Source organism: Exophiala bonariae, assembly GCF_035927105.1.
Source record: "Exophiala bonariae strain CCFEE 5792 chromosome Unknown scaffold_21, whole genome shotgun sequence".
Lineage (NCBI taxonomy): Eukaryota > Fungi > Ascomycota > Eurotiomycetes > Chaetothyriales > Herpotrichiellaceae > Exophiala > Exophiala bonariae.
Window position 1 is genome coordinate 261,619 of NW_027042496.1, and position 24,827 is coordinate 286,445.

Here is a 24,827-nt window from a genome sequence, read left to right on the forward strand (position 1 = left end):
TGTGTCTCGGCAGGCGAGTCCGAAGCCTGAAACAAGTCGAAAACAGTGTAGCAATGCTGATGGCCGTCCGCAAACGGAATATCAATGCTTTCAACCTCCTAAGTTGTCTTACACTTCTTGCCTGGCGCATAATAGATATCTTCGACGAGATCCAGTCTCTTCAAATTCATGAATGCCATCTCCTGTCTGCGAGGACCAAGGATGCACTCAACGAGTTCTGATCGGTAGGCGGGCAGCGCCACTCGCTGCACTTGCTCTCGGTTGATGATCAATGCCAATACCTCCAGTTGGGTCGGTAGTACACCTGCAAAGGCTCCAGTTCCGCGGAAAAGGCCCGTGAGAGGAAGAGGGAATCGGGGACAGACGTGGATGCCAATAAACAGAGCTGGGTCGATTGACAGGCGCTTCAAGTTTGAGAAGTCGTGGAGATGGCGAATCAAACCGGGAAATGAGTTTGGAATCAGAACATTTGGATGATCTTCAGGTACGTGTGTCAGATACAACTCGACCAGTGTGTCTTTGAGTGGCAGTAAGACGTCTGGAAATCTGGCGAAGTCGAAGCGGTCGTTTGGGTCGGGGTTCACTATGCCGGGGAATTTCAGATCATGATCGAACCACAACTTCTTTGCATTCCTCCAGACGTTGAATAAGGCCCAGAGCACAGACATTCTGCCACTCACGTTGTGCAATGCCAATGTTTCAAGCGCCGGAAAGTTCAGTGCGTTTCCAATGGAGACGACACGGAGATCAAGGTCATGCGTGGTCCACTGGCGTAGATTGATGTTTGTGAGGCTCAAATGGCGAAGTTTTGCATGGCGGATGTGGCTCAATGTCTGACAGACCTTCTTCCGAGTGAGACTGTACCTATCCTCATACAATCGTAGGGTCAAGAGCCCCACGGGGAGTATCAAGGCGTCGAAGTGTCCCTTGAAGAGATCCATATTGATGGTCAGATCTTTGAGGCCAATCAGCTGTCGGAAAAGTCTGTAGCTGAGACCGCAGGCTGCAGTATGGTCGCAGTTGGCCTGGCAAAACGCTCCCATATAGAGCTTCATCACATGCTCGGCGTGAGGCCCTGGTACTGGGAAACCGCTATAGCTCGCTGGCTTCGGTGCAAGTGTAATGTTCGCAAGAAACCCACCATTTACCACTTTGATCAAATCGTCCGGCGAGAATACAGTAGGATACTCTTTGCCAGGCGCCCAGTGGACTCGTTCAACAGTAGCGCCTTTGATAGCCTCGTAAATGTACTTGCAGGTTTTTATCAGACTTAGGATGTCTTGGAAGGCCAGGTGTCTGGTGAGGTGGAGAAGGTGTTTAGACCGGAGCTTGAGGATGGGCGATGTACTGTTCGAGGAAGAGCCTGCGCTCGTAGTGATCACAATTTGTGGAGGTGTGCTGTTTTGAGCCAACATTGCGAGGGCTTTTCTTGCCGTCTCCTCTGGCCTCTCTGAGCTTGGAAGGGCATCATCCAGAATCTCGGGATCAACCGGAATCGACGTCAAGGTCTGTGGGCTTGGAAAGATCTCACTCAGGAGCTCTGGATCGATGGTAATTGGCATGAGGCCCCCTGGGCTCGGAAAGGCGTTATTCAGAATCTCGTAATCAATGGGGATCGACATGATGCAGACAATGCCCCAGTAGCGAGGCGCTTGAGAGGATGTTCGAGCTTGAAAATAAAGGGATAGAGAGGAATCCAATGAAAGATGAGATTGAGAACATGCCACTGGATGAGAGAGACGGATTGAAGGAAAGACCAAGAGCTAGATTGACTGCAGGACAAAGATCTTCATCACTTCTGTGGGTGGGCTCGGCGACTCGTGTAGTCTCGGCGACTGCTGCGGCAGCGGCGACATCATCAGTCGACGCGGGTGGTCGACGAGGCTAGATCTAACACAACGGAGTGACAACTGCCTGGAGTTTCGCGTTGAGAAAAGAACACGGTCAAGCTGGTGAGCACGATTACAAAGAGTTCGTGGGCATATGCTTTATAGAAACGGTAAAAGGAAGAACCATGTTTATGAGTGCGTAACTCAATGTATTCATTTTCTACCTGCTGGTGTTGACAAAGCGGAGAGTGTTTGATGAACTCTGTACACGATAATGAAGTAGCAAGGCTTTTATTTCTCGTTCTCTCATGGAGTGGTGATTTGTACTCCCACAGTCCGTTGGTGAGTCAATGCATTCTGTGATTTGGGAGTGCTTGTGAATCACGTCCAACCTTAGTCTTGATACTGCATCTTGAAAGATGTCCTCACACGGCCTCTTCCAAACTCTATCCAAAATCCTAGAGTCTGGTACTGTCTGAACCAAACGCTGGCACAAGAGGAGAGCTGTCATCGGTAGTATACCTCTGCAGTATTTAGATGCAGATTTCAGCTCTGTGTCAATTCTGGTCCTTTTAGAAACGTTCGACAGGGTAGATCCAGGAAGAATCTCCCTGAAAAGGGGCAGCATGGGTATGAAGCCACTTCGAATACTGTATGATGTTCTGCGTAGCTCTGGGCGACCGCAAGCGCCACAGAAGGATGCCTGTATTTATGCAAAGACTCATCAGTTTGTCGAGCTGCGCTGATTCCTCAGGATCTTGTGTACTAGGAAGAAGAGTAGAGTGATCTACATAGCAGTGGACATGGCTCTGCGGCTGAACTTGTGCTGCCAGCCCAGGATTGCCAGGGGTATCGCATCTTTTATTTGGCACATAGAAAATGTCTTCCAGGATGCGTATGTCAGTCAGATGTGGAAACTTATCGTTGGTCAATCTGTCAACCAATATCCCCTCGATCAGATCCGATCTGTAATGCACCAGAGGATTTCGATTGGTCTGCTCCAGGTTGAGAACGATGACTAATTCTTCTAGGCTGTCAGGGAGATACTGTGCAAATGTTGCGGCACCAGTATATGTCAGGGCAGGATCAGCAGCCATGCTGCAAGTCTCTACACCCACGAAAACAGCGGGGTCAATGCTCAGCAGTCTGAGCTTCGAGAAGTCGCTGAGACTAGGTAAGATACCAGGCACTGGGATTGGCTCATCAGCATGTCTCAACGGCAAATGGAAGATCATGTAGAGTTCTTCCAGAGATGTCTTCATTGATTCCAGAATTGTTCCAAACACGGTGAGATCCAATGAATCATTATCGGGAACTCTAGGTGTAGGCTTGGCTCGATCGCTGTCTGGTATGTGTTTGAACCAGACTTTCTTAACATTCCTCCATTGCCAGAAGAGGATCTTCAAAACGGATGCTCTTATTTGAACGTGTAGAAATGCCAGTGAGTGGAGACGTGGCAGGTGAAGCTTGTCTTCATCCGCGGAGGTGGGGTCACTCATACGCAGTCTTTCCGATGACCAGCCGATATTCAGCGTGGAAACACTTAACTTCCTCAAGTTATCATGTTTGAGGTTACAAAGACTTCGACAGAATTTGAGGCGCTGCTGAGTTTTGAGGGCGTACAGTCGTAATGCCTGTAGTCTCTCGGGTAATCTCAGATCTTTTAACGTTCCTTTGAATAGATCAACATCAATGATGAGATCTTTGAGGCCTGAGAATTGACTGAATAGGCGATAGCTTAAGCCGCAGGGAGAATGATCGCACTCAACCTTGCAGACCTTGCAGTCGGGATCGTGCTTGCATTTATCCGGGCAGACACTTCCCATTTCGAGCTTGACAACATATTTGGCGAGCGATCCTGCCACTGGAATGCTCCCTGGACCTGCAGAGTGACTTGGATCAAGGAGATCTCCAAGAATTTTGCCGTCATGAACTCGAACAAGCTCAAGTGATCTCTGGGGGAAGCGCGTGGGACGATGTCTTCTGCTTTGATTCTCGGTGTTCACCCAGTTGATATGGGCCACAGTCAAGCCCTGGGTGGAATTTTTCAGTTTCTTGCAAGTTTTCATGAGACTCTCGCGATCTTCGAAGGATAGGTATCCGGCCACCTTGCGAAGGAGTTCATCGGGCAGTCGAATGAGATGGTCACGGCGTTGCAAACCCACATGGAGAGGCAATGGAGGGAAGTAAATCGGATGGTTCTGATCTTGCGGTAGAGGTTGAAAGAGGGGAAGATTGCGGGCTGGATAGAATGGTTGTGCGTGGAATGAAGGCTGAGGATGCTGCCAAACAGGCTGAGCAGGTTGAGGAGGGTTGAAGAGTCGGGGGTCCAATGCACCGTGAGGGTATGGACGAAGAGAATGGAGTGGAAGTGGGTATAGATGAAGAAGATTGACTGGAGGATTCGGCACAAAAAAGTAAGGAGGCTGATGACCATACTGGGCGTTCATATACCCGTGTATAAAATCATTTGATTCAGCACGAATTTGATCCACCTCAGCCAAAAAAGCATCGAAATCGTTCGGCAGAATCCAGAGATCTGGGTGGATGGGATTGCCTAGCCCAGCATCTGGCTCATCTGCTCCATTGGAGAACGACATGCTCAAGGATTTGCAGATGGCCTCGAGTAAAGGACCATCTATTCTCGTGAAGATAGGAGAGACAAAGCCTGGAGGAGCAGGAGCGACGGAGTCGTGAACAAGATACGAAATGAAATCAGCACAAATCGCCAGATGGATCTACGAGAGTTGAGATTTTCTCAATCACTTCACAGCGGCAGGAAGGGTGGACGGCGAGGCTAGACCTAAAGCAACGGCGTGACAACTGTCTTGAGTCATGCATCGACAGGAGTACGCGAGAGGGGGGAGGATAGTGTACGAGAACATGAGCTCAGCATAAAGGCAAATGGCCGCGGTGGGAGGACGGTTGAGCGACATCATGATCGTGGCTGGAGGTGAACAGCATCCAACACCGCCCTCAACTTGTGAACTGGGTGTGGGAAGGATAAAAACAGCGGAGTGGAGGTACCACAGTCTCCAAACAGGACACTGAATGCAGATGTAGCTGTAGCATCACAGGGGGGGATCAGTGTGCTGGAGATTGATAAGAAAGCCACTCAGGGGCACACGAGGCTGAAGACAAAAGCACAGAAAGGTATGGACTCACATCATCTAGGAAACTAGAAAAACCATTGGCATTGACACCTTTACAGTTTCTATCATTGGAGAACAATAAACCTTTGTACCGTGGATATCGCTACATGAAAAGGAGTACTCAAGGATCTAGAGGATCGACATTCTGTGGCACCAGTTCGACAATATATCCATCCTAGTCAGAAGTCAGCCTTGTCACACGATACGGCTTGGAGAAACACTAGAAGAAGCAGCTCACAAATTCGACAATGCATGGATTGGCAAAAGCACGGGGAACAAAGAGGGCATCAGCAGGAGAGTACAATGCATCAAGACATGAAAAGCACACAGCACGACAAACAAGATATATGCAAATGCACACACGGTCAAAAAGAAAAAAAAGAACAACCCCAACATTTCACTTACCGGATCTCTGACAAAAGCGATCTTCGAAAACACCTTTTTATACTCCTTATGGATCTCAGTGGCCGTGCCAACCTCCTCCTGACCAACACCCCTCTCATTCTCCCACTCGGAAATGGGAATACTCCTCAGGCCGACCTCCCCTAAATCCTTAACAACCTCCACCCCCTCAGCCTTCAAGCGGTCCAAAGCGCCCTTGACATCGGGGACCGTGAACCCCAAATGGCCAAAGCCCAGATTCGGCGGGCTATTGCCCGTCTGATAATAGCCGTCGGGCTGCTTCTCGGAGCCATGCACGTGATACAGCTCCAGCAGCCCCAGCGTGCTCTGCAGGTTCATGGCGGTGTCGAGGCCGAATTTGGGCACGTCGGCGCGATGCACCTCGGTCTGCGGATAGCCCAGGTAGTAGATGGTGAAGGGCCCCACGTTGAGTGTGAAGACGGTGCGCATCCCCATCAGGTCGATGTAGAAGTGCATCGTGCGCTTCGGCTCGCGGATCCGCAGCATGAAGTGGTTGAGCTTGTAGCCTATTGTTGGGTCATTCGCGGGCAGTGGCGGGTCGCTGTTGGCCCCGTTGGGGAGGAACACGCCGTGGGCGAATGGTGAGGGATTCGTGCTGCTGCCGGTACCGCTGCCGCTGCTGGGTGGTGTGGATGCGGAACTACTGTTGGCGCCAGTGGTGGGCGCCGACTGAGAATCTGACGAGGCCATGGTTGTGGTGGTGATGTCGATGAAATGCCCGGTCCAGAGATGTGGTTGAGAAGCATTTTAGCTCGGTCCATTACTTCAGCACGACTTTATAAATGCCTTTCTGGAACGATCCCGTGGCCTCGGACCCTTTAGGGACGGCTTGTTCGGGGATGGCGTCGAAGGAGTGGATGCGCTATGGAACCAGTTGGCCAGCCTTTCTGGGTATATTCCTGAAAGTCTAAATGAGATTGTGGGGGAGGGCAACTATATGATATGGAGGAGGGGGTTTCTAGTGGGCCTGTGGTGGATGTTCTCCGGTCGTAATGAACAGAGGGGCTTTTGATTTCGGATGAAGCTTACGTGAAGAGGACTTGGGTTCATAAGGTCGTAGCAATGAAGAGGGGAATGATTATATATTTATTGTTCTTCGGCTCCTATGCATAGCCTACGTTACGCGAGAAGACTCATGTCCCTCGATAGCTAATTCATCAGTTTGAACAAGAGGGCCCTACAGAAACGAACACGGATATGTACCGGGGCATACTTGGTAGCCTGGAACCCCTCCTTCCCCACAGTGGGTGGTATTCTTTGCGAAAATCAAAGCTATTATTGCATCTTGGTAGCACTATCAAGTGCCGAGGCGAGGTGGGTTCCCTGCTTGGGAGAAGGGAATCCATGCCTCTTTATTACCTACGCATAGGTAGCATCATATCTTATTTATTATCTGGGAGGATTCTCAGTACCAAGTTCATAGAGCATAAGAATACTTCTGATACATATGACTTAGGCGGCTAAGAGATACATTGGAGAGGCCCGGGATAGGGAATGTCTGTCTGGAGGGAGAGTCTACGCCTCTTGACTGTGCAGTATGATGCCTTATTATCTGAGAGACATATTCATTACGCATGTATGACGGGTTTAGCGTATGTCGATTTTCCAATCTAATCTATTCTTTATATTCAGTAGTAATGGCTATTTTATCCACGGCGCACTACCTAATGATAACTGTCACCTCTCTCCGCAATCGACCTTGAGAGCGTTGCAGCAAACGACTCAACCCTATCGTTATTCAACTTGGCAATCTCAAGTGCTTGTAAGACGTGTTTGATGCCGACGCCCACCTCATTGTTACCGGTCGTCGACTTGATCTCTGCAGTTGCTCGACCAATGTCACCCTGTCCAAAGACCTTGGAGTCTTTCATAATGACCTCCAGTTCTTGATAGGTCCGAACATTGGCAACATGAATGTTGTTGTTGAAGTGGCGCCAGAAATCAAGTTGCTGAAGGACCCCTCGATCGGTTGCTGTGGCTATGATTAGGAGACTGCGGCCGGGTGGAGGTGACTTTCTCAGAAGTGCCGCCAAAGTTTTGAGAATGGGGTTACTGAAACGCGGTCCGACCGGTGTCCATTCACAAAACTCCTCAATGTCGTCGATGACCACCACACTTGTGGTACTTTTATGTGCATCCATGAATATGCGGTTCAAATAGGATATCTTTTGGAGTTCGCTCATTTCTAGAGTGTCTTTATTGCTGACCAGTTTAATAAAGGGAAAACCAGAGTCAATGGCGATCTGAGCTGCCAATGCAGTCTTGCCGGATCCTGGAGGGCCGTGAAGACAGACAGACACAAGTGGAGCTGATTCTCGAACCAATTTGACGAGCTGTTGGCCCTCGTCAAGCATCCAGTTGACTTGGGGCGAATATTGGATGATGCCACCTCGAATGCAATTCGTCAATTCTTCTTCTGACACACCAAAAGCAGGTTTCACTTCGTCAAGTGCCTTGATGAAATCTCCTCGGTTCACCTTCATGTCCGCGACGTCGTCAGTAATCCCTGCGTATGTGCCGACTTTGACATGTCGACTAAATGCAAATGAGGTGGCCGCCTTGACCAAACCTCCAATCTCGGCACCGGAAAAATTTTTAGTCCGTGCTGCAAGTTCCGCAATATCGACATCAGTGTCCAATACACCGTTATCCAACATGCGCTTGGTGTGGATTTTGAGAATTTGGGATCGGCCGAATTCGTCAGGAAGAGAGATTTCCATATGAAGTTCCAGACGGCCAGGACGTAGGAGAGCATCGTCAATCATATCTTTTCGGTTGGTCATACCGATAAGAAGGACATTGTTGAGTTGATCGACACCATCCAACTTGGAAAGCAATTGATTGACCACACTATCACCCACGCCTGTACCACCACCGGCACCACTGCCTCTTTGTTTGCAAACTGCATCCAATTCATCAAAAATGATAATGTGCAGACCCGATTCATCTCCTTTCTCCTTGTATTCTTTCTCGGCGTCGGCGAATAGTTTTCGAATATTCTCTTCGGATTGACCGACAAATTTGTTCAAGACTTCTGGACCATTAATGACTTTCGGTTCTCGAGCGTTGAGCATCTTTCCAATTTGTCGAGCGATGAGCGTCTTTCCAGTACCCGGAGGGCCGTAAAGTAGAATACCTTTGACATGCTGAATGCCCAATTTTTCCACCAATCCAGGTGGGAAAACACGACTCGCAAAGGCTCTCCGGAATATTGTAGCAAATTCGGCATCAAGTCCACCAATCCCCATATCCTCAAATTTGAAGTCAGCTGCGATGATGGAGTTGGCTGCCGGTCGTCGACTGGAAGCTTTCAGATTGATGGCTGTCTTTGTATCTTTGAAGAAGTTGATTTGTGTTTGTGGAGTGAGAATACCTCTGGCCATTGGATCAGAAGTGACGGCGGCAGCCTTTTCACTGAAATCCGCCAGTTGCACAGTCTTGATGGTGAGATTCAGTGGAATACTCTTCAAATCCATCAAGAACCTTTGACCAGGTGCAAACATCTGATTGCCAAATAACCTGGTCACTTCCTTAGCCAGTTCATCTTGGTCGTAGGGTGTTTCTGTGATTTTCCGCGTGCTAGCAAATCCGATCTCAATATCGGCAGAACCGATGTATGCTTGATCTCCACTCTTGAATGCATCGTAAACTTCGGCCTGAATTTGATCGGTCAAGGCAACACCCATCCAGGACCTCTGAGGTTCAGAAAGACCGATGGTGCCGGGGGGGAAGTTATCTAGTGGACGGGCTGACACAACATAGGCCTGATTGATGATGAGAAGAATATCATTTCCATCCCTTGAAGGAGGGAGATCTCTCGTGGACACGGCGACCAAGTTGCGGAAGGTGTAGGTGTTGTCTGGACTTTTTGCAGGCTGTAAGGTCAGCACTTGGCCATAGCCACCACCTCCACCACCACCACCTCCGGATCGGCTTGGCTGGTGCTGCTGCTGACCTCCGGGAGGTCGCGCGCCGCGGGACGGTAGTCCAGGGCCTCCTCCATAACTAGGCTGCTGTTGCCTTGGTTGATCATAGCCATAGCCACCGCTCATGGGTGTATCATATGGTCCACCACCACCGCCGCCGCCGCCTCCTGGTGGGCGTCTGTTGGGAGATTGTGAAGGAGGTTGGCCGTATGGGTCACGTTGTGGCGCTTGACCTCCGCTGAAGAGGTTGTTTCTGTTGAGGAAAGACATGGCGAAGGTGTAGGGGTGAGATGGAGGACTTCGTATTGAGAGGAGGCGAAGGGGGATTATCAGCGATCAGAAGAATGGCGGCCGCCTGCGACCTAACGGAAGGGATGGTGAGGACAGATGTGCAGGTACGGAAGGTGTGAGGAGGGCGGCTGCCTTGAATAGATCGTCAATTTGTGGTGGATGCGGCGTGGAAATAAGAACAAGAAGCCACCTCAGGAGTTTATAGGAACGAACTCAATGAAACCTGTTCTGTCCCTGCCATGGGGCTGAGAGTGAGGCTCGAGTACTGAAACCCAGACTGTCCCGCCCCGAGTCGTCGAAGGTTACTGCCCAGCGAGATGACGAAGGCGGTGTGTCACGTGTATCCATCAGACATACGCTAGCTGTATCCGGAAGAATAACCGGTCGACACTGACGAGGCTGGCGTGGATCTTGGCAAGGCTCTCAGAGAGGGCTCCGGCAGGTTGCAGCCTCGAGCGTTCGCTGCACCCTTTCCCCACACTCCACCTCTTCCTCTCGATCCTAGCGAAGCAACACCGGGAGTGATCGTGGCCATTGTGACGTCGATGAATTTCCTCTCTTGACAGGAGGACGATCACCTCCTACAATTCCTTACTCTTCCTCGCCATGCCCCTCCACCTCCTCGGCAAGAAATCATGGAACGTTTACAACCCTGCAAGCATCGCAAAGGTTCGGCAGGACGAAGCCGAGGCTCATAAGCGAGAACAAGAAGAAGAGCGTCGTCAAAGACAAGATGAGGCCTCGGATCGGCTAGCTATTCTGCGCGGTGAGCGGGACCCGACACTCCATGAATCAAGACCGGAGGATTTCTCAAGACCACACGTTCCGAAGAAGAGAAAACTTCCAGGTGAAGATGACACCGATTTGGAGATTCGACTGGCGCAGGCTCAGACAGAGAAAGGGCTCACGTCCAATTCCAGAGGCAATAAATTTCCAACACCGGCGAAATCTCAAGACCACTCAATCACTGACGCAAACGGCCACATCTCTCTCATTCCCAACCACGCAGAGCAAGATCAGAAACAAAAACCGTCAAACGAGAAACCGGACTCAAACCCCTCACACTTTTATCTGACTTCCGCCGCCGCCCACGGCTCTAGCGCGAGCGACGTACCATGGTACAGCACCAGCAACAAAACCCACCCATCCTCCCATATTCCCAGTAAAGAACCATGGGGCGAAACATCCCCGCGCAGGAAAGAGCGCCAAGCAGCGCGCATGTCTTCCAGCGACCCGCTTGCAGCGATGAAGCGTGGTGTCAAGCAGCTCCGTGAGTCGGAGCGACAGCGCAAGGAGTGGCGAGACCAGCGGGAGAGGGATCTCAGGGAGGTGGAGGACTTGGCCAGGCGGAGGGACCGAGAGCGGAAAAAGCGAAAGCGAGATGGCGCTGAAGCCGATCTTGGTCACGGATCCAAGTCGTCTTCTCACAGGCATCAAAGCCGAGATGAGGGACGGAAACGGAAAAGGGCCGATCCAGGTAGGGATGATCCTGAAGGAGATAGTGACGTGAATAGTCTCGATGGATTCGATCTCGACGAAGGCTATGCGAACCATCCCGAGAACGAGAAGGAGAGCCATCGCCATAGCCGTCATCATCATTACCGACATAGACACCGTCATGATCATGGGCATTCTCACAGGTCTCACAAGCATCGTCGACATCGCTCACGATCGAGGTCACCGAGAAAAGATTAACAGATTACTATAAATACCCAACTACCTATCAGCACGACTATGATACCCAATCACATTTACATGTATTTCTACACAAGAAATGCTTCAGAGCTCTTGAGTAGCAAAGATACAAGAATTTAGACCACCACAGATGATAACCATTAGTAATGCCTCACCTGGCATATACACTGCTGCGGCCAATTTGATGAAGTCTAATAATGAAGGATGTGATTTAATATCTATCCCAACCCAACCAAACAATTAGCAAGAAAACAACCACATATACCTAGGTATTATGGATTCCAAACAAACCCAACCAAAACCCCCCAACTCCAGATTCCCGGACCCAGGTTCCTCCCCATTATACCGTCCAGTCGGCCCCCCTTTTCTCTATCCCCCCATGAGCCTTCTCAATCACAGATAACCACGCCAATGCCTCGGCACCGACTCAGGACCAATGCCGCATCGCATCCCCATATCCATGTCGTCCTCATCTATGCCCAGGATAATACCACGTTCCTCATCGTCGGTGTAATAAAAGTCCCGCGGATCCACCAACTCATGCGGTTCCATGCCCGGGGAGAGATACAAGGGCCGGGCGGCGGGCCTAACGGGACTGTCGTTGTGATATCTCCCGCTGCCATAGCCGAACTCCGAGGACGCAGATGACGGACTCGACTCCATCATCAACTCATTGTCTGCGTCGCCATGGCTGTCGTAGGACATGCGCCTCCGCTTGCGTTGGTGGAAAGAATGCATGTCGCCGACGCGTGGACTATCAAGCCCGAAAGTGGACTCCCAGTAGCGCGGGCTGTTGCTGAAATTCACAAACAGCGAATTGCCCGGCGAGTAGAGCGGTCTTCTAGTCGGTGATAGTCGTAAGTGCTCCCATGTCGTTGCGAACGGGTCTGTGTCGTCCTCCATCTGCCCATCGCCCCAAAGTCCGGCTGGAGCTTGTGCTCCATGCGCATCGAGTGCAGATGATGCGACGGTGACGTTCGGACCGCTAGTGCCCTGGGAGATGTCGCGATGGCCTTGCACGTCACCTGCATCATGGGTCGGGTTTGTCGCGTTCTCAGTCAAGTAAGGGTTCACGATTGAGGGGGGGTCGGAAAAGGATGGTGATGGAGATATCGGTGTATGTGTTGGGCCAGGACTTCCTGGTGGTGAGGTCGGATGATAGGGTGTAAGAGGGCTGGAATCATCTCTATGGTCTGTGGTTGGGGTTTTGTTTCCGTTGTCTGTGGCTAGTGTTGTGGCACGATGTGTAGTTGGGGGATGAGGTCTTGTGGCCGGGGATGTATCACCAGCTAGAATACCTCCTGCCTTAGTCTGTCAGTAATTGGGATAATTTTCTAGTAGATCTTCCTCAAAAACCTTACCTCCTCTGCTCACTCTTCCCCTCGTCGTGGAACTATTCCCTCGGGTGCGTTTTGCTGGGAACTCGGCATTATCACCATCATTGTCATTCTCTAGAGACTGGTCAGAAGTCCTTTTCGAAGAACCGCTGGAACTGCCGGAAAAGTTCCATTTCTGTCTCGCGTCAAGGTGAACGTTGGATTTCGCGTCGAACAGTCCCAATCGGATCTTACTAAGTCGAAGGTTTGAGTTTGCATGACCTTTGAGCACAAAGGTTGGGAACTCAATGACGGTATTGTTGATCTCGGCTTTGACGGTCAGGTATGCCTCATCAGGTCCAGGAACGCTTGTCGCAGCGATCTCAAGAAGACTTTCTGGTTCGTTTGGTGTCTTCCGCGTCGGGCGTCCTTCAATTGAAGCAACCGGAGCTCCGAAATTGCCGAAATCACGGTTATGTTCTGCTCCATCGCCAGCATCGTGATTTGATTCTGCTTCGTCGACGACGTCGAACTCGTGGATGGGTATCTTCTCATACATGACAAGATAAGGGGTGAACCCCTTTCTTACCGTCTTCTTTTGATCGTCGATGATGGCGTCTAGGTTCGTTCTCTTCACCTCCTCGTTGTTGAATACCATCCATCCTTCTTCCGTCGAGTACGTCTGGGTAATATAATGACCCTCTTTCAGCGTCGGACCAAGATGGCTGACAAGCCCCACTATGCGGTACTTAGTTTCCTTTGGAGTTGGCATTCTGTGCTCAACCACTCCTCGGAGGTTTAGCGTTGGAGGGATGTTGACTACTACCTTACTCTTGTTCGAGTTAAAGTTTTGGAATCGTGTGAGTGTGAGGAAAAGAACTTCTGGCAGTTTTGCAACCTTCTCCCATCTATATCCATTGTATTTCTTCAATTTATCCAATTCCTGATCTCGTAGAGTCCTAGCTTTTTTCAGGCCAGAAGTTTTCTGGGTTTGGTTTAGAGTGTCATCATCGTTGATCTTATCCTTTTCCTGGGTGAATGTATCCTGGATGGATTGGTCTTTTCCCCTGCAGGCATCGCACGTGGTCTCATCAAACTCCGATTTCAGGGTTCGACGCAAACACTCCATCAACTCAACTTCTGGTTCGAATTTATTCCTTGGCCCAGGTTGAATAGGCAACAAAACAGGAACTGACCAGATGGGTTCCTCATCAGTCCCCGCAATTCGTCGCTTCGTGTTACCAGTCGATGTGCAATAAATACAATTCACACGTTTTGTTTTCGTGAAGCTAATGATGTTGGAAATATCCAGATCTTGAAGATGGTAGAGCTTTGCCTGTTCCTCTTCCATAAGATTCGGACACATTGTTCCGTTGAGAAGCCTCTCGCGCTGAAAGTTTGCCAGGTTTATAATGAAAGTAAGGAGTTCAGAGGAATCTTCTTGGTCCTCCCAAGATAGCCACTGTGGACAACCCAGCAGTCTGTATCTTTCACATTGTTGCCGTATGAAACGCCAAAAAGAAAGCATTTCCTCATCCATGACTACTTGATTATAGTCGCCCCAGTATCTTCGTGAAAGATAGAGCAATTCACAGAATACATCTGTGTATTGCACATCAGATACTCGCTTTGCAGTGCTATTCCAAGGCTCGGCACGTTGCCAGGAGCTCACTTTAGGTTGTCTCCAAGATTGATATTTCGTTAGATTCAAGCCAGTGGCCCTGAGTGCTTGCAGATAGCGATGTTCTAGCCACTGCAAAATCCTATCACTGTGGAACAGGGTGATCAGCAGCGCGTTTCGATAACACATATTTCCCGGGTTGGTGAAGCCCAGAGGTGTGTTGCGGGTCCGTCGTGAGGCGCTCAAGTCTATCGCTCGGACTGTCGAGAGCAATTGAAATTCGGGTCCTTCAGATGTTGTTGGGCTGGCATCTCTGTCATGCTCCGGTTCGACGTCCTCCTGTTCAGCTTCGCGATCTTCTTCTTCTCCTTCCCCTTCTCGGTTGTTATCACCATTCCTTCGGGATCTGCGGAGTGCACTCAATTCGCTGCTGGTGGGATTCGCCTGGGTGCTTGGCGGTCCATTCGCTGTACCTGATGCTGTATCAGTCTTGCTGTTATTTCCGCGTCCAAAGCGCAGCTTCAGCTTTATACCTGAATGGGCACCAGGAGGCGGCGCCTCATTAGTCCCTGTGACATCAACCTCCGTAGTGGCTTTCTGTGCAGCCTTCTTCGGAGCCGCCTTTTTTCTCCCTCGGGCCATGATAATGTATGAGACAATCCGTCGTGTTCCGCACGTATGGCACAGTCAGGGAGTCAGATAGAACTTAGATGCAAAGAAAGCAAAGTCCGAGACATGACGGCGAAAGGACACAACGAGAACTTGAATGAATAGGAATGATGAGCGGTACAGTAGGCACAAAGGGAGCATAGCAAAACAATAGATCTGCTACTTGGATAGTGTTGCTGATCACGTTTGCGGTTATCTTGAAAAGAAGAGCCTGGCGAAGCTGCTGAGACGAACAATGAAGGCATCTTGTGTGGCGGAAGACCTACCATGGCTGAGACCAGACATGGTATCTTTTCACAATGAATAGATTGATCTTAGATGGGCATATGAATTGATGCATGCGGAGAATCTGTATGTCGGCATGATGCTCTTGAATGGGTTGTTGTAGAGAACTGTTTGCGGATGAGTTGTAGACAAAGGAAATCGGCTACCAGACATTCTCTCATGGAATGTTGCAATCCACGTCTTCAGGAAAGAGCATGTCCACCATCATTCTGAGCATTCGGTCAAAGGGTAGCAAGAGACGAGCATTGTCCGTCATCAACGTTAGGTTCTGGCCTTCTAAGAGAGTGATTGTCAGCAAAACCATTTTGTCTTGAGACGCAGGACAATCCCAACACGTGACCATCACATTCCTCGTTGCACAGGGAAAGAAAAATATCTCTCGTATTATCGTAACTCCATCTCCCGCTCAATATATCATGACATAGTAGACAGCCGTACTCGTCGTCGTTCTCCATCTTCACCATGATTAGATAAAATATAAAAGTAGTTGTAGTTGTGTGATGTAAGCAAAAAGTAGGTAGTTGGGGTCATGAAGAAGCAGGCGGTTATCCCTTCACGGCGCCACTGCCGAAGAAGCGCCTCCAGTCCTCAGAATTCCTGTTGTTGGCCTGTGTTTTGAACGCTGGGGTTATGAGGGTTTCTGGGCCCGTGTCGTTGACATCACTGGGTCGAGCACCATCCACAGCCGCAGCGGCAGCAGCGGCGGCAGAAGCTTTTTCTCTTGGGCTAGCTGAAGCATTGCTGTTAAGTCGTTGCATCTGCCGCTTTGATCGTCGAAAGAAGAAGAATACACCCGCTAGAACCGCGAGCACGGCGAGGATGATTCCGATGGCGAGGCCGGCTTTAGCTCCAGGGCTTAAACTCCCGTCGGATGACGCTGAAGCAGCAGAAACGCCCGTCTGAGCGACATTTGACCCTGTCGAGCTCGATACACCTTGTCCTCCACTCAGTGACGTTGAACTCGTTCCTGTGCCATTACTCGAATCCGCATCCGTCGTAGAACTACTGCCGCTTCCGGTCCTTGTCGCTGAAGACGCAACAGCAGTCGCTTCAAGACCATATGTCGATGCTACGCCCTTCGTGCTAGCCATGGTAAACCTCGCTCCAGATACTGCATCGGCGGCATTTTTGGCATCTTCGATCATGAAATAGCAGCCGACTGGGAATTCGGGGATGTCCAGCTCAGCTTGGATGGGTGCAATGGCATACGTGCCTTCTGAACTAACTATAATTCTGTCAGCTATCCAAGATTAATTCATCGTTGTGTGTACTGCGTACGCATGTTCATATTTGCAACTGCCCAAGTTTCCGACGCCCCATCCGTTTCGCAGTATAATGTGAGATTTGCATGTTCCCATATTGTCTCATAGCTCACTCGCACTGTGTCAATATTGTTCACCGTCGGTACTCCCGTAGGGTAGAGGATGACTGCATGCGGACTGTCCGAGTCCACATTGGATGAAGAAGGAGCCGTCGTGGTCATTGAGGAATCCTCGTCGGTCGTGGTGGAAGGCGGCATATTCGGGTTTCCGTGCATACCTCGATTGGTATAGACCTCAAATGCATGCCTGGCATGGTGGCGAGAGGATCCAGGCCGCATTAAGGCCACGGCGACCTGATTACGAGAAGGAACAAACAAACGACACAAGATCAAGCGCTTCTGCGACCAGCAATCATGGCCCTAGGTTCGATGAAATTCCCAGGCCTTCGAGCGAGTTTCTGGTCCTGGTTGACGCTGTTGTTGATACAGATGGTGTGCCAGTGAGGAAATGATGCGCGTTTCATACCAAGGTCTGGAAAGCGAACAAATACCATGAGGTGATGCTCGACCTGGGATGGATTTAATTCCAATTACAGCATGGCGCTCTCGGTTCTTCTTGAGTGGATGCTCTACTAGGGTTTGAGACGGCGGCCGATGGCGCTTGGTTTGGCGAGATTGCATCTTGGTGACAGTGCAACTCTGACTGAGATCTCTTCTAGGGCGAATCGGCACCACGATGATACTGTCATGATCAGTATTCTCAGTCTGAGAACATTGAATGTCTTCTCTCCATCCATATAGTAGATGATCCAGTGGTGACAGATGAAGCACAATCCAGGAATTTGTCAATGTTAACGGTGACAGGCTTCTAGCTGAAGCCACAAACCAAATGCCGTCAGCCGATGTCTTAACCGGGGATGGAAGTGGGAACAAAAGACGCCCAATGGCATCTCGATCCAGGGGCCACTCAACTCCACTGGAGGAAAACAAGCATGACATCGAATCTCGGCCGTGCCCGGTTCCTGAGACGCTAAGACAGAGCCATCCATGCGTGTGCATGAACCGTTGCTCAAGATTCACGTACGAAGTCGTAAATTCCCGGATCACTAGATCAGTGTCAGCGCTACGTGTCTGAGACACGGCTGTATACGTACAGGCTTGGAGTAAGACAGGCCATGACCTGGAAATAATCATCTCCTCGCTCCCTTCATTTCTCGAGATACTGTCTGACTGGGAGTTGTTCACGCAGAAGTTCGGGGTCCAGCAAATGATAAATGATTTACTCTTTTCCGGAGGCTATTCGGTATCTACTGGTACACGCAGAACAAGAGAACGGGGCATCCCCTGATCTTTCCAGCATTCAGGTATAGGCTTATCGTAAGATCTCGTCAATGCTGCCACCCTTGTGCTGTTGTTCCTATAGTATTTACGCTTCCCTGTCGCCGTCTGGTACTCGTATCCTCGCCGTCCAAATTTAACTTGCTGAGGACTTCCGTTGGAACTGTGGGAATATATTTCCTTGCTTGCTCTCGATTCGTTCCTCCGATGCCTGCCCCATAAGAAATGAGCATGTCCGTTGAAGTTGGAAGAGAGAATGGAAGCATTAACGACTGGTCCAAGGTCAAAGCATTCCGAGTTGAAGGTGATTCGGGTTCCGCTTCGAGCGGCGAAGAGACCGGAGGTAGGGGAGGTCCCTTTGGAGTGGTAGGGTCTTTGGCTGCCAGAGCACCGTTTTCCTTTGTCGGTGTTGCGGTTCCAGACTCGGGTGGATCTACCATGGGTGTCAAGGGCCTTCTGATCAAGGATTGTTCGCCTCTTTGCAATTGAACCAGGAACTTCATATGTGGCTTGAGAAGACTCTTCTCTCCCACCTCTGCACGGTAATTCTTAACAGCACTTATCAATTGTGTAGGCGTTAGTCTTTGTAACTGAACCAACGTTCCCACCAAGGATTCATGATCCTCTCCAAGAGAGCTGAAACACTGTAGCCATTGAAGCAGTTGTATCACTGGTGAAAGGTGGCGTCTGGCAGCATCTACAGTGTTCTCCCCAGTTGAAGTCAATGATCCGTTCTCGTAATGTTCAGGCTGTCGGTTGTTCGCTCGCGCCCAGTCTTCAATGACTGAAATATTCATACGAATTTGCATGGCTTTCGTTCGCGAAAGGTATTTCCTTGTGGTCATAATACGATTGAAGAGTTCAGCCCCAATCCAATAGAGCAGTTGTGCTAATATTTGAGCAGTGATCACAGAGTGGACGTCGTACAGATCAAGCACAAACAAGGTAGACGACAGGAGAGACGTGATATTTCGGGGTGAAATTTGAGCTCGCCTTTTGGGTGATGGAGGTCGAAATCGCTTATCAGGAGCCTCTTCTTTCGTTTTCGGCTTCGACTTGAAAACTTTCCATTCACCTTGGAATGCAATATCGTCAAGACCCGGGATGGTCTCGTGATCTAACATGGCAACATCGAGGATTTTGTTCATCCTTCGTTCAGCGTCCCGGATGATGAGGATGAAGATTTCATTGATGAGTTCCGCAAGCTCGAGCTGATACTTGGAGGTAGCCAGAACGAGTCCCGAATCCTTCTTCAGGTAATGAAGGAGTAATGTTGAGTTGGAAATCCAAAATGCCAGCATGGTCATGTCCCACTGGTATCTTTCAATGACATCGTTGATTCGATCCATTGCTTTCTCCAGAACCTCCTCGAGAAGAGTCCTAGTCATGTGGTAATGTGCATATCGAGCCATGAGGAAGATCAAATTGGCCGGGACTGGTTTCTGGGAAGGAGATCGTTGAGGTGTCATTCCAGTTATTATAAGGTCAAAAATTGGGTCCAGCTGTTCGGTCTGGAAAACAAACATTTGATCACCCACACATCGGTCCCAGATGAATTCCTCTTCATCGGACTCTACATCAGTGGGAGACTAGACGGTCAGCAGGGGAATCTAAATCGCTTGGATGTGCTCACCTCTGGGCCTTCATCGAAACCGAGGGTAGACAGATCAACCTCAAGATTTGTGGCACTTTCCTGCATCAACATGCGCCGTTTCATCTCATTCTCGGCCATTTCTTCCTCAAATCGATCCTGTGAGAAGCCAGAATTGTAGAAATCATCTCCCAGGCTAGACATGCCGAAATGATAGCCATTTTCATGCAGATAATGGGAGAAGTCCGAACCCGGCTGGACAAAATCCAAAGCCGTCCCGCCTGATGAGGATTTGATGTCGGGATTGGCACCATGGTCTAACAGCAATTTTGATATCTGCTTATGCCGGTTCGTCATGGCCCACATCAAAGCACTCCATTGATTCTGGTCTTGCTTGTCCACGACGGCTCCCGCATCCACGAGAGCAGCCACAACCTCCAGATGACCGAAACAACTTGCATAAATTAGGGGAACGGTGCCTTCTTCGTCGGGTTTGTTGACATCCACAAATTCTTTTGCCCTTCCACCAACCAACTTTTGAATTCGTGCCACGTCTCCATTACTCGCAGCCATATTAAGGCTCTTCTGGAGGATGTCGCATTTCTCCTCACGCGACAGTTTTTCGTCGGTCGCTATCGCATCTTCGTCCTGTCCAGGGCTTCCATCTTCCCGATGAGCGGCTTGTGCAGCCACCATTTCCATCAAGCGTGTTTCACCATCCTGGAGTCGAGCAAAGGTCTCGTCATCGTCATAAGCTGGTGTATCTAGGTGTAGGTCGAAGGCAACAGGTCTGGCTGGAGTTGGGGCAGTAATATACTGGGAAGACCCTACGAAGACAAATATGTGAGCAGTGGCTCGTCACAGCAGAGAGAACGCGTCACAAGAAGGGGAATCCCAACCTTGCCAGCCATCATACATCTCCGTCTCCCCTCCATAACTGGAAAATGTACGACGGTCATCTAGTGATGTGGGGAGATCGTCTGGTAGTTTTCGAGGAGTCTCGGGTGATGATGGAGGAGATTCAGGATCTGAAGTGGGATCTACACGATCCATGGTGTCTTGTACACGGGGAATTTGAATGTTGTAGGATCATGTCGAATCGAGTACCGAAGGAGAGGAGCCGTTCACGATCATTTCGGGGAGTACATCGCAGCCTTCAGGGTGATCAAGCTACGGCACGGAAGGCGTGTTAGTGGGACAAGGTGAACTGTCAAAAGTCCTAAGGAAGCCGGAGGACGTTATTGTTATGCTTCCTGGCGCAGGATGGCTCGAGCTGGGCTGCTTGATAGTGGAGGCACTGAACCAGAATGAGTGGAGGGGGCTTTGCCAGTAGCAGTACGGAGTGGCAGTGGGTGATGCCGTCTCGCCGGTCAATTGAACGGGTGACGCAGTCTTGGCACGGATCCGGCCAAACATTTCTCCGAACACCGTTTCGACGTGACGCGTTTCAACCAACATTGTTGGAACTCATCATTTTCTACGTTGTTCTAGAAAAAGTAATGTTCGGAGCTAAATCGACGAGTACATCTCAGACAGCCTAAGATCTATCTATCTCGTCGATGTCATATTTTGGGAAATTCAATCGTGACGGGAGCTCCAGTCTCAAGCGATTTCTTCAGTGCTTCACAGACTATCAGAGCAGACAGCCCATCAGCACCACTACAGCTCGGCTCCTCTATGCCCTGGATGACTGCAACGAAGTGCTCCAGCTGTGATACGAATGGCGTTATCGCATCAACCTTGATCTGCTCTTTGCTCATTGGAGAGTGCCAGGATTTGGTGGCATCACTCCCATAGGACCACACGGTCATATCTGGGATGCTGAAGCTCGCGTTCGAACCAAAGATGCGGTAGAAGTCCTCTCCTACTTTTGGTATCAGAGGGTTCTCACCAGTGCCCGCCTCGAAGTTGTGGGGTGATGGTGTATTATCTGACAAGAGGAAAGATCCCACAGCACCTGACTCGAATCTCAATGTGATGGCCGCTCCTTCATCAGCATCGAATCCTCTCCGTGAAGGTATCGGTTCCGCATACACTCGAGTGATCCGACCGAACAGATAATGCATCAGATCGATCTCATGAATCATATTGATGAGTATGACACCACCTGTCTTTGCCCTCCGCCACTCTGTAGGTGGGTCAAAGTAGTCCAAAGGCTTGTACGTCGACCATATGCCATTTATGGCTATCAAGTCCCCCAATTCTCCACTCACGAGAGTCTTCTTCGCAGCTAGCATATATGAGTTGAATCGACGATGATGTCCAACCAACAGCCGAACCCCAGCTTCGTGCGCTGTGCGTACAAGTTCCTGACCACTTTCAATGTCGATGCTAATTGGCTTTTCGACCAGAATGTTGACACCAGCACGAGCTAACTCGAGGCCAACCGCGACATGTGTGTGATTGGGGGTGCAAATAATTGCACCGTCGGGCTTATCTGCCGACTCGAGCAGATCACTAACTGTCTGATAATATGGCACATTGAGTTTCGTAGCAAGTGCTTTTCCTGTTGGCATAAGATCAACGATGGCTGCCAATGATGCATTTGGACTTGCAGCCACTGTCTCCGCATGCCTGGGACCGATGAGACCAACTCCAATTACTGCGATCTTGATGGGTGGCATCATTTATTGTTACATGGGATTTTCCAGTAAGTGTTTGGGTACACTTAATGATTTTAATGCAGATTGTCGATTGTATTTCGGATGGGGGGGTGCATTATAATCTGGGGTAATAGGTTCAACATATATGATTGCATCGTCGGCCCACATCGGGTAAGGTCTTAGCCACCCATCCTCGATTAATCTTCGATTTGAGTCTTGGTGTATGTGCGGGTAAAGATCTGTCTTGCAGATTTAACGAAACCCTTTCGGGCCCTTTCAGAGTTTGCTCATCCGTTCTTCCAGCAAGAAAAAGCGCTTGAAATCCTCCAGACATCTTGGGTTGGAGACTGTGCTGCTAACCACTTTCGGCGATTTCCCGGTACAGATGACCTCCTTGACGAGCGTTTCGACCTTCTTCCCGTTGACCGTCATGGGGATCTCGTCGATTGGAAGAATGAATCTGGGAACGTGCCTTGAGCTGAGCCCTGCCCTTATGGCTTGTTTGAGTTTAGAACCAAGGCTGTGACTGAATGTTTCACCAGGACACATCACCACGAATAAGAAGACGGACTCATCGGAGTCAATGCCCTTTCGCCGTCGGCCAACACAAAGAGTGGTCGAAATCATACTAGCAAAAGGCTGTGCTTCCGTGATGGAATATATTTCGGCCGATCCAAACCGTATCCCCTGAGGATTGAGGACACCATCGCTGAAACATCAGCAATATTAGCAATAACGAAACATAACAGAGTCATGATAGCAGAAAACTTCAAACAACTCACCTTCGGCCATGCACAGTCCAGCCCTTGGTTTGCGGATTGTAGCTCGCCCAGTCATGTTGCGCCCAACACGTATACCCGAGGCGCTCGAAATAAGATGCCCGATATTTCTCGTTGCGAGCATCGCCCCACATATAAATCGGCATGGAAGGAAACGGCTGCCTGCAGACAAATTCCCCTGAGTCCCCTGATTCCTTGATAGATTCCCCAGTGAGAGGATCAGCAATGTCGACATCATGTCCAAGAATTGGAAGCTGGAGCTCTCCCGCGTAAAGCGGACCTGCTGGATCAGTGCCTATCCAGGACGTGACTAGATCCGTCCCACCAGTCACGCTGGTCAGATGGACTCGCGAAGGGAAGTTTCGATAGAACCAGTGGTACTGGTCGGCTGCAAGATGAGAGCCTCCAGATTGCACCATACGGAGCGACGAAAGATCATTCCGACGTTGAATGTTAACCTTGGTGGCCTCCAATGCCTGCAGATAGCGAGGAGAACATCCCCAATAATTGACTCTGTGTTTCTCCACAACGTCAAGCATCGCGTCGGCAGACGGCCAGGTCGGTGAGCCATCGTACAGAATCAGCGTGGCACCTACTGAAAGATGGCCGATCATGATGTTCCACAACACCCACGAGGTGCTCGAATATTGGAACACCACCTCACCCGGTGTGAGTGAGTTGTGCAGGATTCCAATCTTCTTATGCTGAATGATGGCACCGTGTCGATGCACCAAGCATTTCGGTGGTCCGGTGGTCCCGCTGGAGTATAGGATATACAACGGGTCGTTGAACGAGACACGTTCGTATTCTAGCTGATCTGACGCCCCGGAGCGAGAAAGAAAACTCGGGAGAAATGAAAAGTCACTGGCGTTGTCCTCAGTGAGAGGGATCAAGAACACCTCGACTTGTTTCGACAATTGCTTGACAATACTGGCCACCTTCCCTACATTAGAATGCTTTCGGCCTTTATAAGTGCGGTGACTATCGGCGAACAAGATCGATGGGGTCACTTGTCGAAGACGAGAAATGCAGCCCTCCTCGCCTAGATCTGGAGCAATCGATGTAAATATTGCACCGATACTTGCGGCGCCGAGAAACAGGGCGACGGACCACACCGAAGTTGATATGAGAGCAGCCACGCGGTCACCTTTCCTCACGCCACTATGCAGGAGAGCGCTCCTGACCTTTCTGACGTTTTCTCTCAAACTGGCCCAGGACCAGATCTCGCCTTCCAGTCCCTGACCTTCTCTCAGTCCGACGAGCGCCGCGGCATCTTCGTCCAAAGCCGTCTGGGTGAGAACGTTTTCCGCATAGTTGATTGAGACTCCCTCGAACCAATTCGGGATATCTACCATGGGGATAGCCGAGTCATATGCTCGTCTGATGCCAGCGGGTAGCTCTGGGATTAACCGGATGTAGGACCACAGATCGATCCAGAAGTCCTGCGGTTGCGTTACACTCCATTTGTGTAGTTCCTGTGAGTTGGCGAGATTCAGGTCGTATTTGCGGTTAATGTGCGATCGATATTTATTTATTGGAATCTGAGACGATTCTGAACGTGCTGTCCATACTGGAGCCAGCGGGCTTGTCGATTGTTGTGGTGAGATCAAATCCATTCTTTGCGATAGGTTTAACACAATTCTCGAAGAACGAAGGAATCCCACTCGCGAACCCGTAGACTGGGTTTAATAACACCTTCTCGCTTCACCAGCGGTATACTATACTCCGCAACATCTGATTCCATGGGTGTTTCTCGACGATCTCGCGATGTGCTTGACACCGGAACTTTCGCGGCGTTTCTCCACAATCGTGGAGACGGAGAATGAACGGAGGCATCCCCATGAATGAGGGGTGATGCATGCTAATACTTGCCATTATTGGTATTAAGTTATGCCGAGGAGGATCAAGGCGTCTTATCCTGTGTCTGTTTAGAGTGAATGTCGCATTGAGGTATGGAGATGGCCGAGGTGTCAATGATTTGTGCGAGATCTGAAGGAGAATAGGTAGGATCCATTCGCCTTCACGAACGATAAAGCCAGCCAGAATCT

At 50.0% G+C, this 24,827-nt stretch overlaps 9 protein-coding genes across 9 annotated transcripts; 1 reads left to right on the plus strand and 8 right to left on the minus strand.

Moving 5' to 3' along the window:
* Positions 1-98: 98 nt before the first annotated feature.
* Positions 99-1,622, minus strand: LTR84_005662 (uncharacterized protein; the record flags this gene model as incomplete). The annotated part of the gene is made up of 1 exon (XM_064849227.1): positions 99-1,622. The coding sequence occupies one exon, from the start codon at positions 1,620-1,622 to the stop codon at positions 99-101; it is 1,524 nt and encodes a 507-aa protein (XP_064703930.1).
* Positions 1,623-2,401: 779 nt separating this feature from the next.
* LTR84_005663 (uncharacterized protein) lies at positions 2,402-4,999 on the minus strand (the record flags this gene model as incomplete). The annotated part of the gene is made up of 2 exons (XM_064849228.1): positions 2,402-4,472; positions 4,995-4,999. The coding sequence occupies 2 exons, from the start codon at positions 4,997-4,999 to the stop codon at positions 2,402-2,404; spliced, it is 2,076 nt and encodes a 691-aa protein (XP_064703931.1).
* A 103-nt stretch (positions 5,000-5,102) lies between these two features.
* On the minus strand, positions 5,103-6,094 carry LTR84_005664 (uncharacterized protein; the record flags this gene model as incomplete). Its single annotated transcript, XM_064849229.1, has 2 exons — positions 5,103-5,156; positions 5,387-6,094. The coding sequence occupies 2 exons, from the start codon at positions 6,092-6,094 to the stop codon at positions 5,103-5,105; spliced, it is 762 nt and encodes a 253-aa protein (XP_064703932.1).
* Positions 6,095-7,068: 974 nt separating this feature from the next.
* On the minus strand, positions 7,069-9,600 carry LTR84_005665 (uncharacterized protein; the record flags this gene model as incomplete). The annotated part of the gene is made up of 1 exon (XM_064849230.1): positions 7,069-9,600. The coding sequence occupies one exon, from the start codon at positions 9,598-9,600 to the stop codon at positions 7,069-7,071; it is 2,532 nt and encodes an 843-aa protein (XP_064703933.1).
* A 627-nt stretch (positions 9,601-10,227) lies between these two features.
* On the plus strand, positions 10,228-11,316 carry LTR84_005666 (uncharacterized protein; the record flags this gene model as incomplete). The annotated part of the gene is made up of 1 exon (XM_064849231.1): positions 10,228-11,316. One exon carries the CDS (start codon positions 10,228-10,230, stop codon positions 11,314-11,316), a length of 1,089 nt encoding a protein of 362 aa, XP_064703934.1.
* Positions 11,317-11,709: 393 nt separating this feature from the next.
* On the minus strand, positions 11,710-14,895 carry LTR84_005667 (uncharacterized protein; the record flags this gene model as incomplete). The annotated part of the gene is made up of 2 exons (XM_064849232.1): positions 11,710-12,617; positions 12,678-14,895. The coding sequence occupies 2 exons, from the start codon at positions 14,893-14,895 to the stop codon at positions 11,710-11,712; spliced, it is 3,126 nt and encodes a 1,041-aa protein (XP_064703935.1).
* Positions 14,896-15,752: 857 nt separating this feature from the next.
* LTR84_005668 (uncharacterized protein) lies at positions 15,753-20,450 on the minus strand (the record flags this gene model as incomplete). The annotated part of the gene is made up of 5 exons (XM_064849233.1): positions 15,753-16,432; positions 16,486-16,822; positions 17,899-19,395; positions 19,440-20,224; positions 20,297-20,450. The coding sequence occupies 5 exons, from the start codon at positions 20,448-20,450 to the stop codon at positions 15,753-15,755; spliced, it is 3,453 nt and encodes a 1,150-aa protein (XP_064703936.1).
* A 509-nt stretch (positions 20,451-20,959) lies between these two features.
* Positions 20,960-22,021, minus strand: LTR84_005669 (uncharacterized protein; the record flags this gene model as incomplete). Its single annotated transcript, XM_064849234.1, has 1 exon — positions 20,960-22,021. One exon carries the CDS (start codon positions 22,019-22,021, stop codon positions 20,960-20,962), a length of 1,062 nt encoding a protein of 353 aa, XP_064703937.1.
* A 255-nt stretch (positions 22,022-22,276) lies between these two features.
* Positions 22,277-24,395, minus strand: LTR84_005670 (uncharacterized protein; the record flags this gene model as incomplete). The annotated part of the gene is made up of 2 exons (XM_064849235.1): positions 22,277-22,709; positions 22,783-24,395. 2 exons carry the CDS (start codon positions 24,393-24,395, stop codon positions 22,277-22,279), a joined length of 2,046 nt encoding a protein of 681 aa, XP_064703938.1.
* Positions 24,396-24,827: the final 432 nt, after the last annotated feature.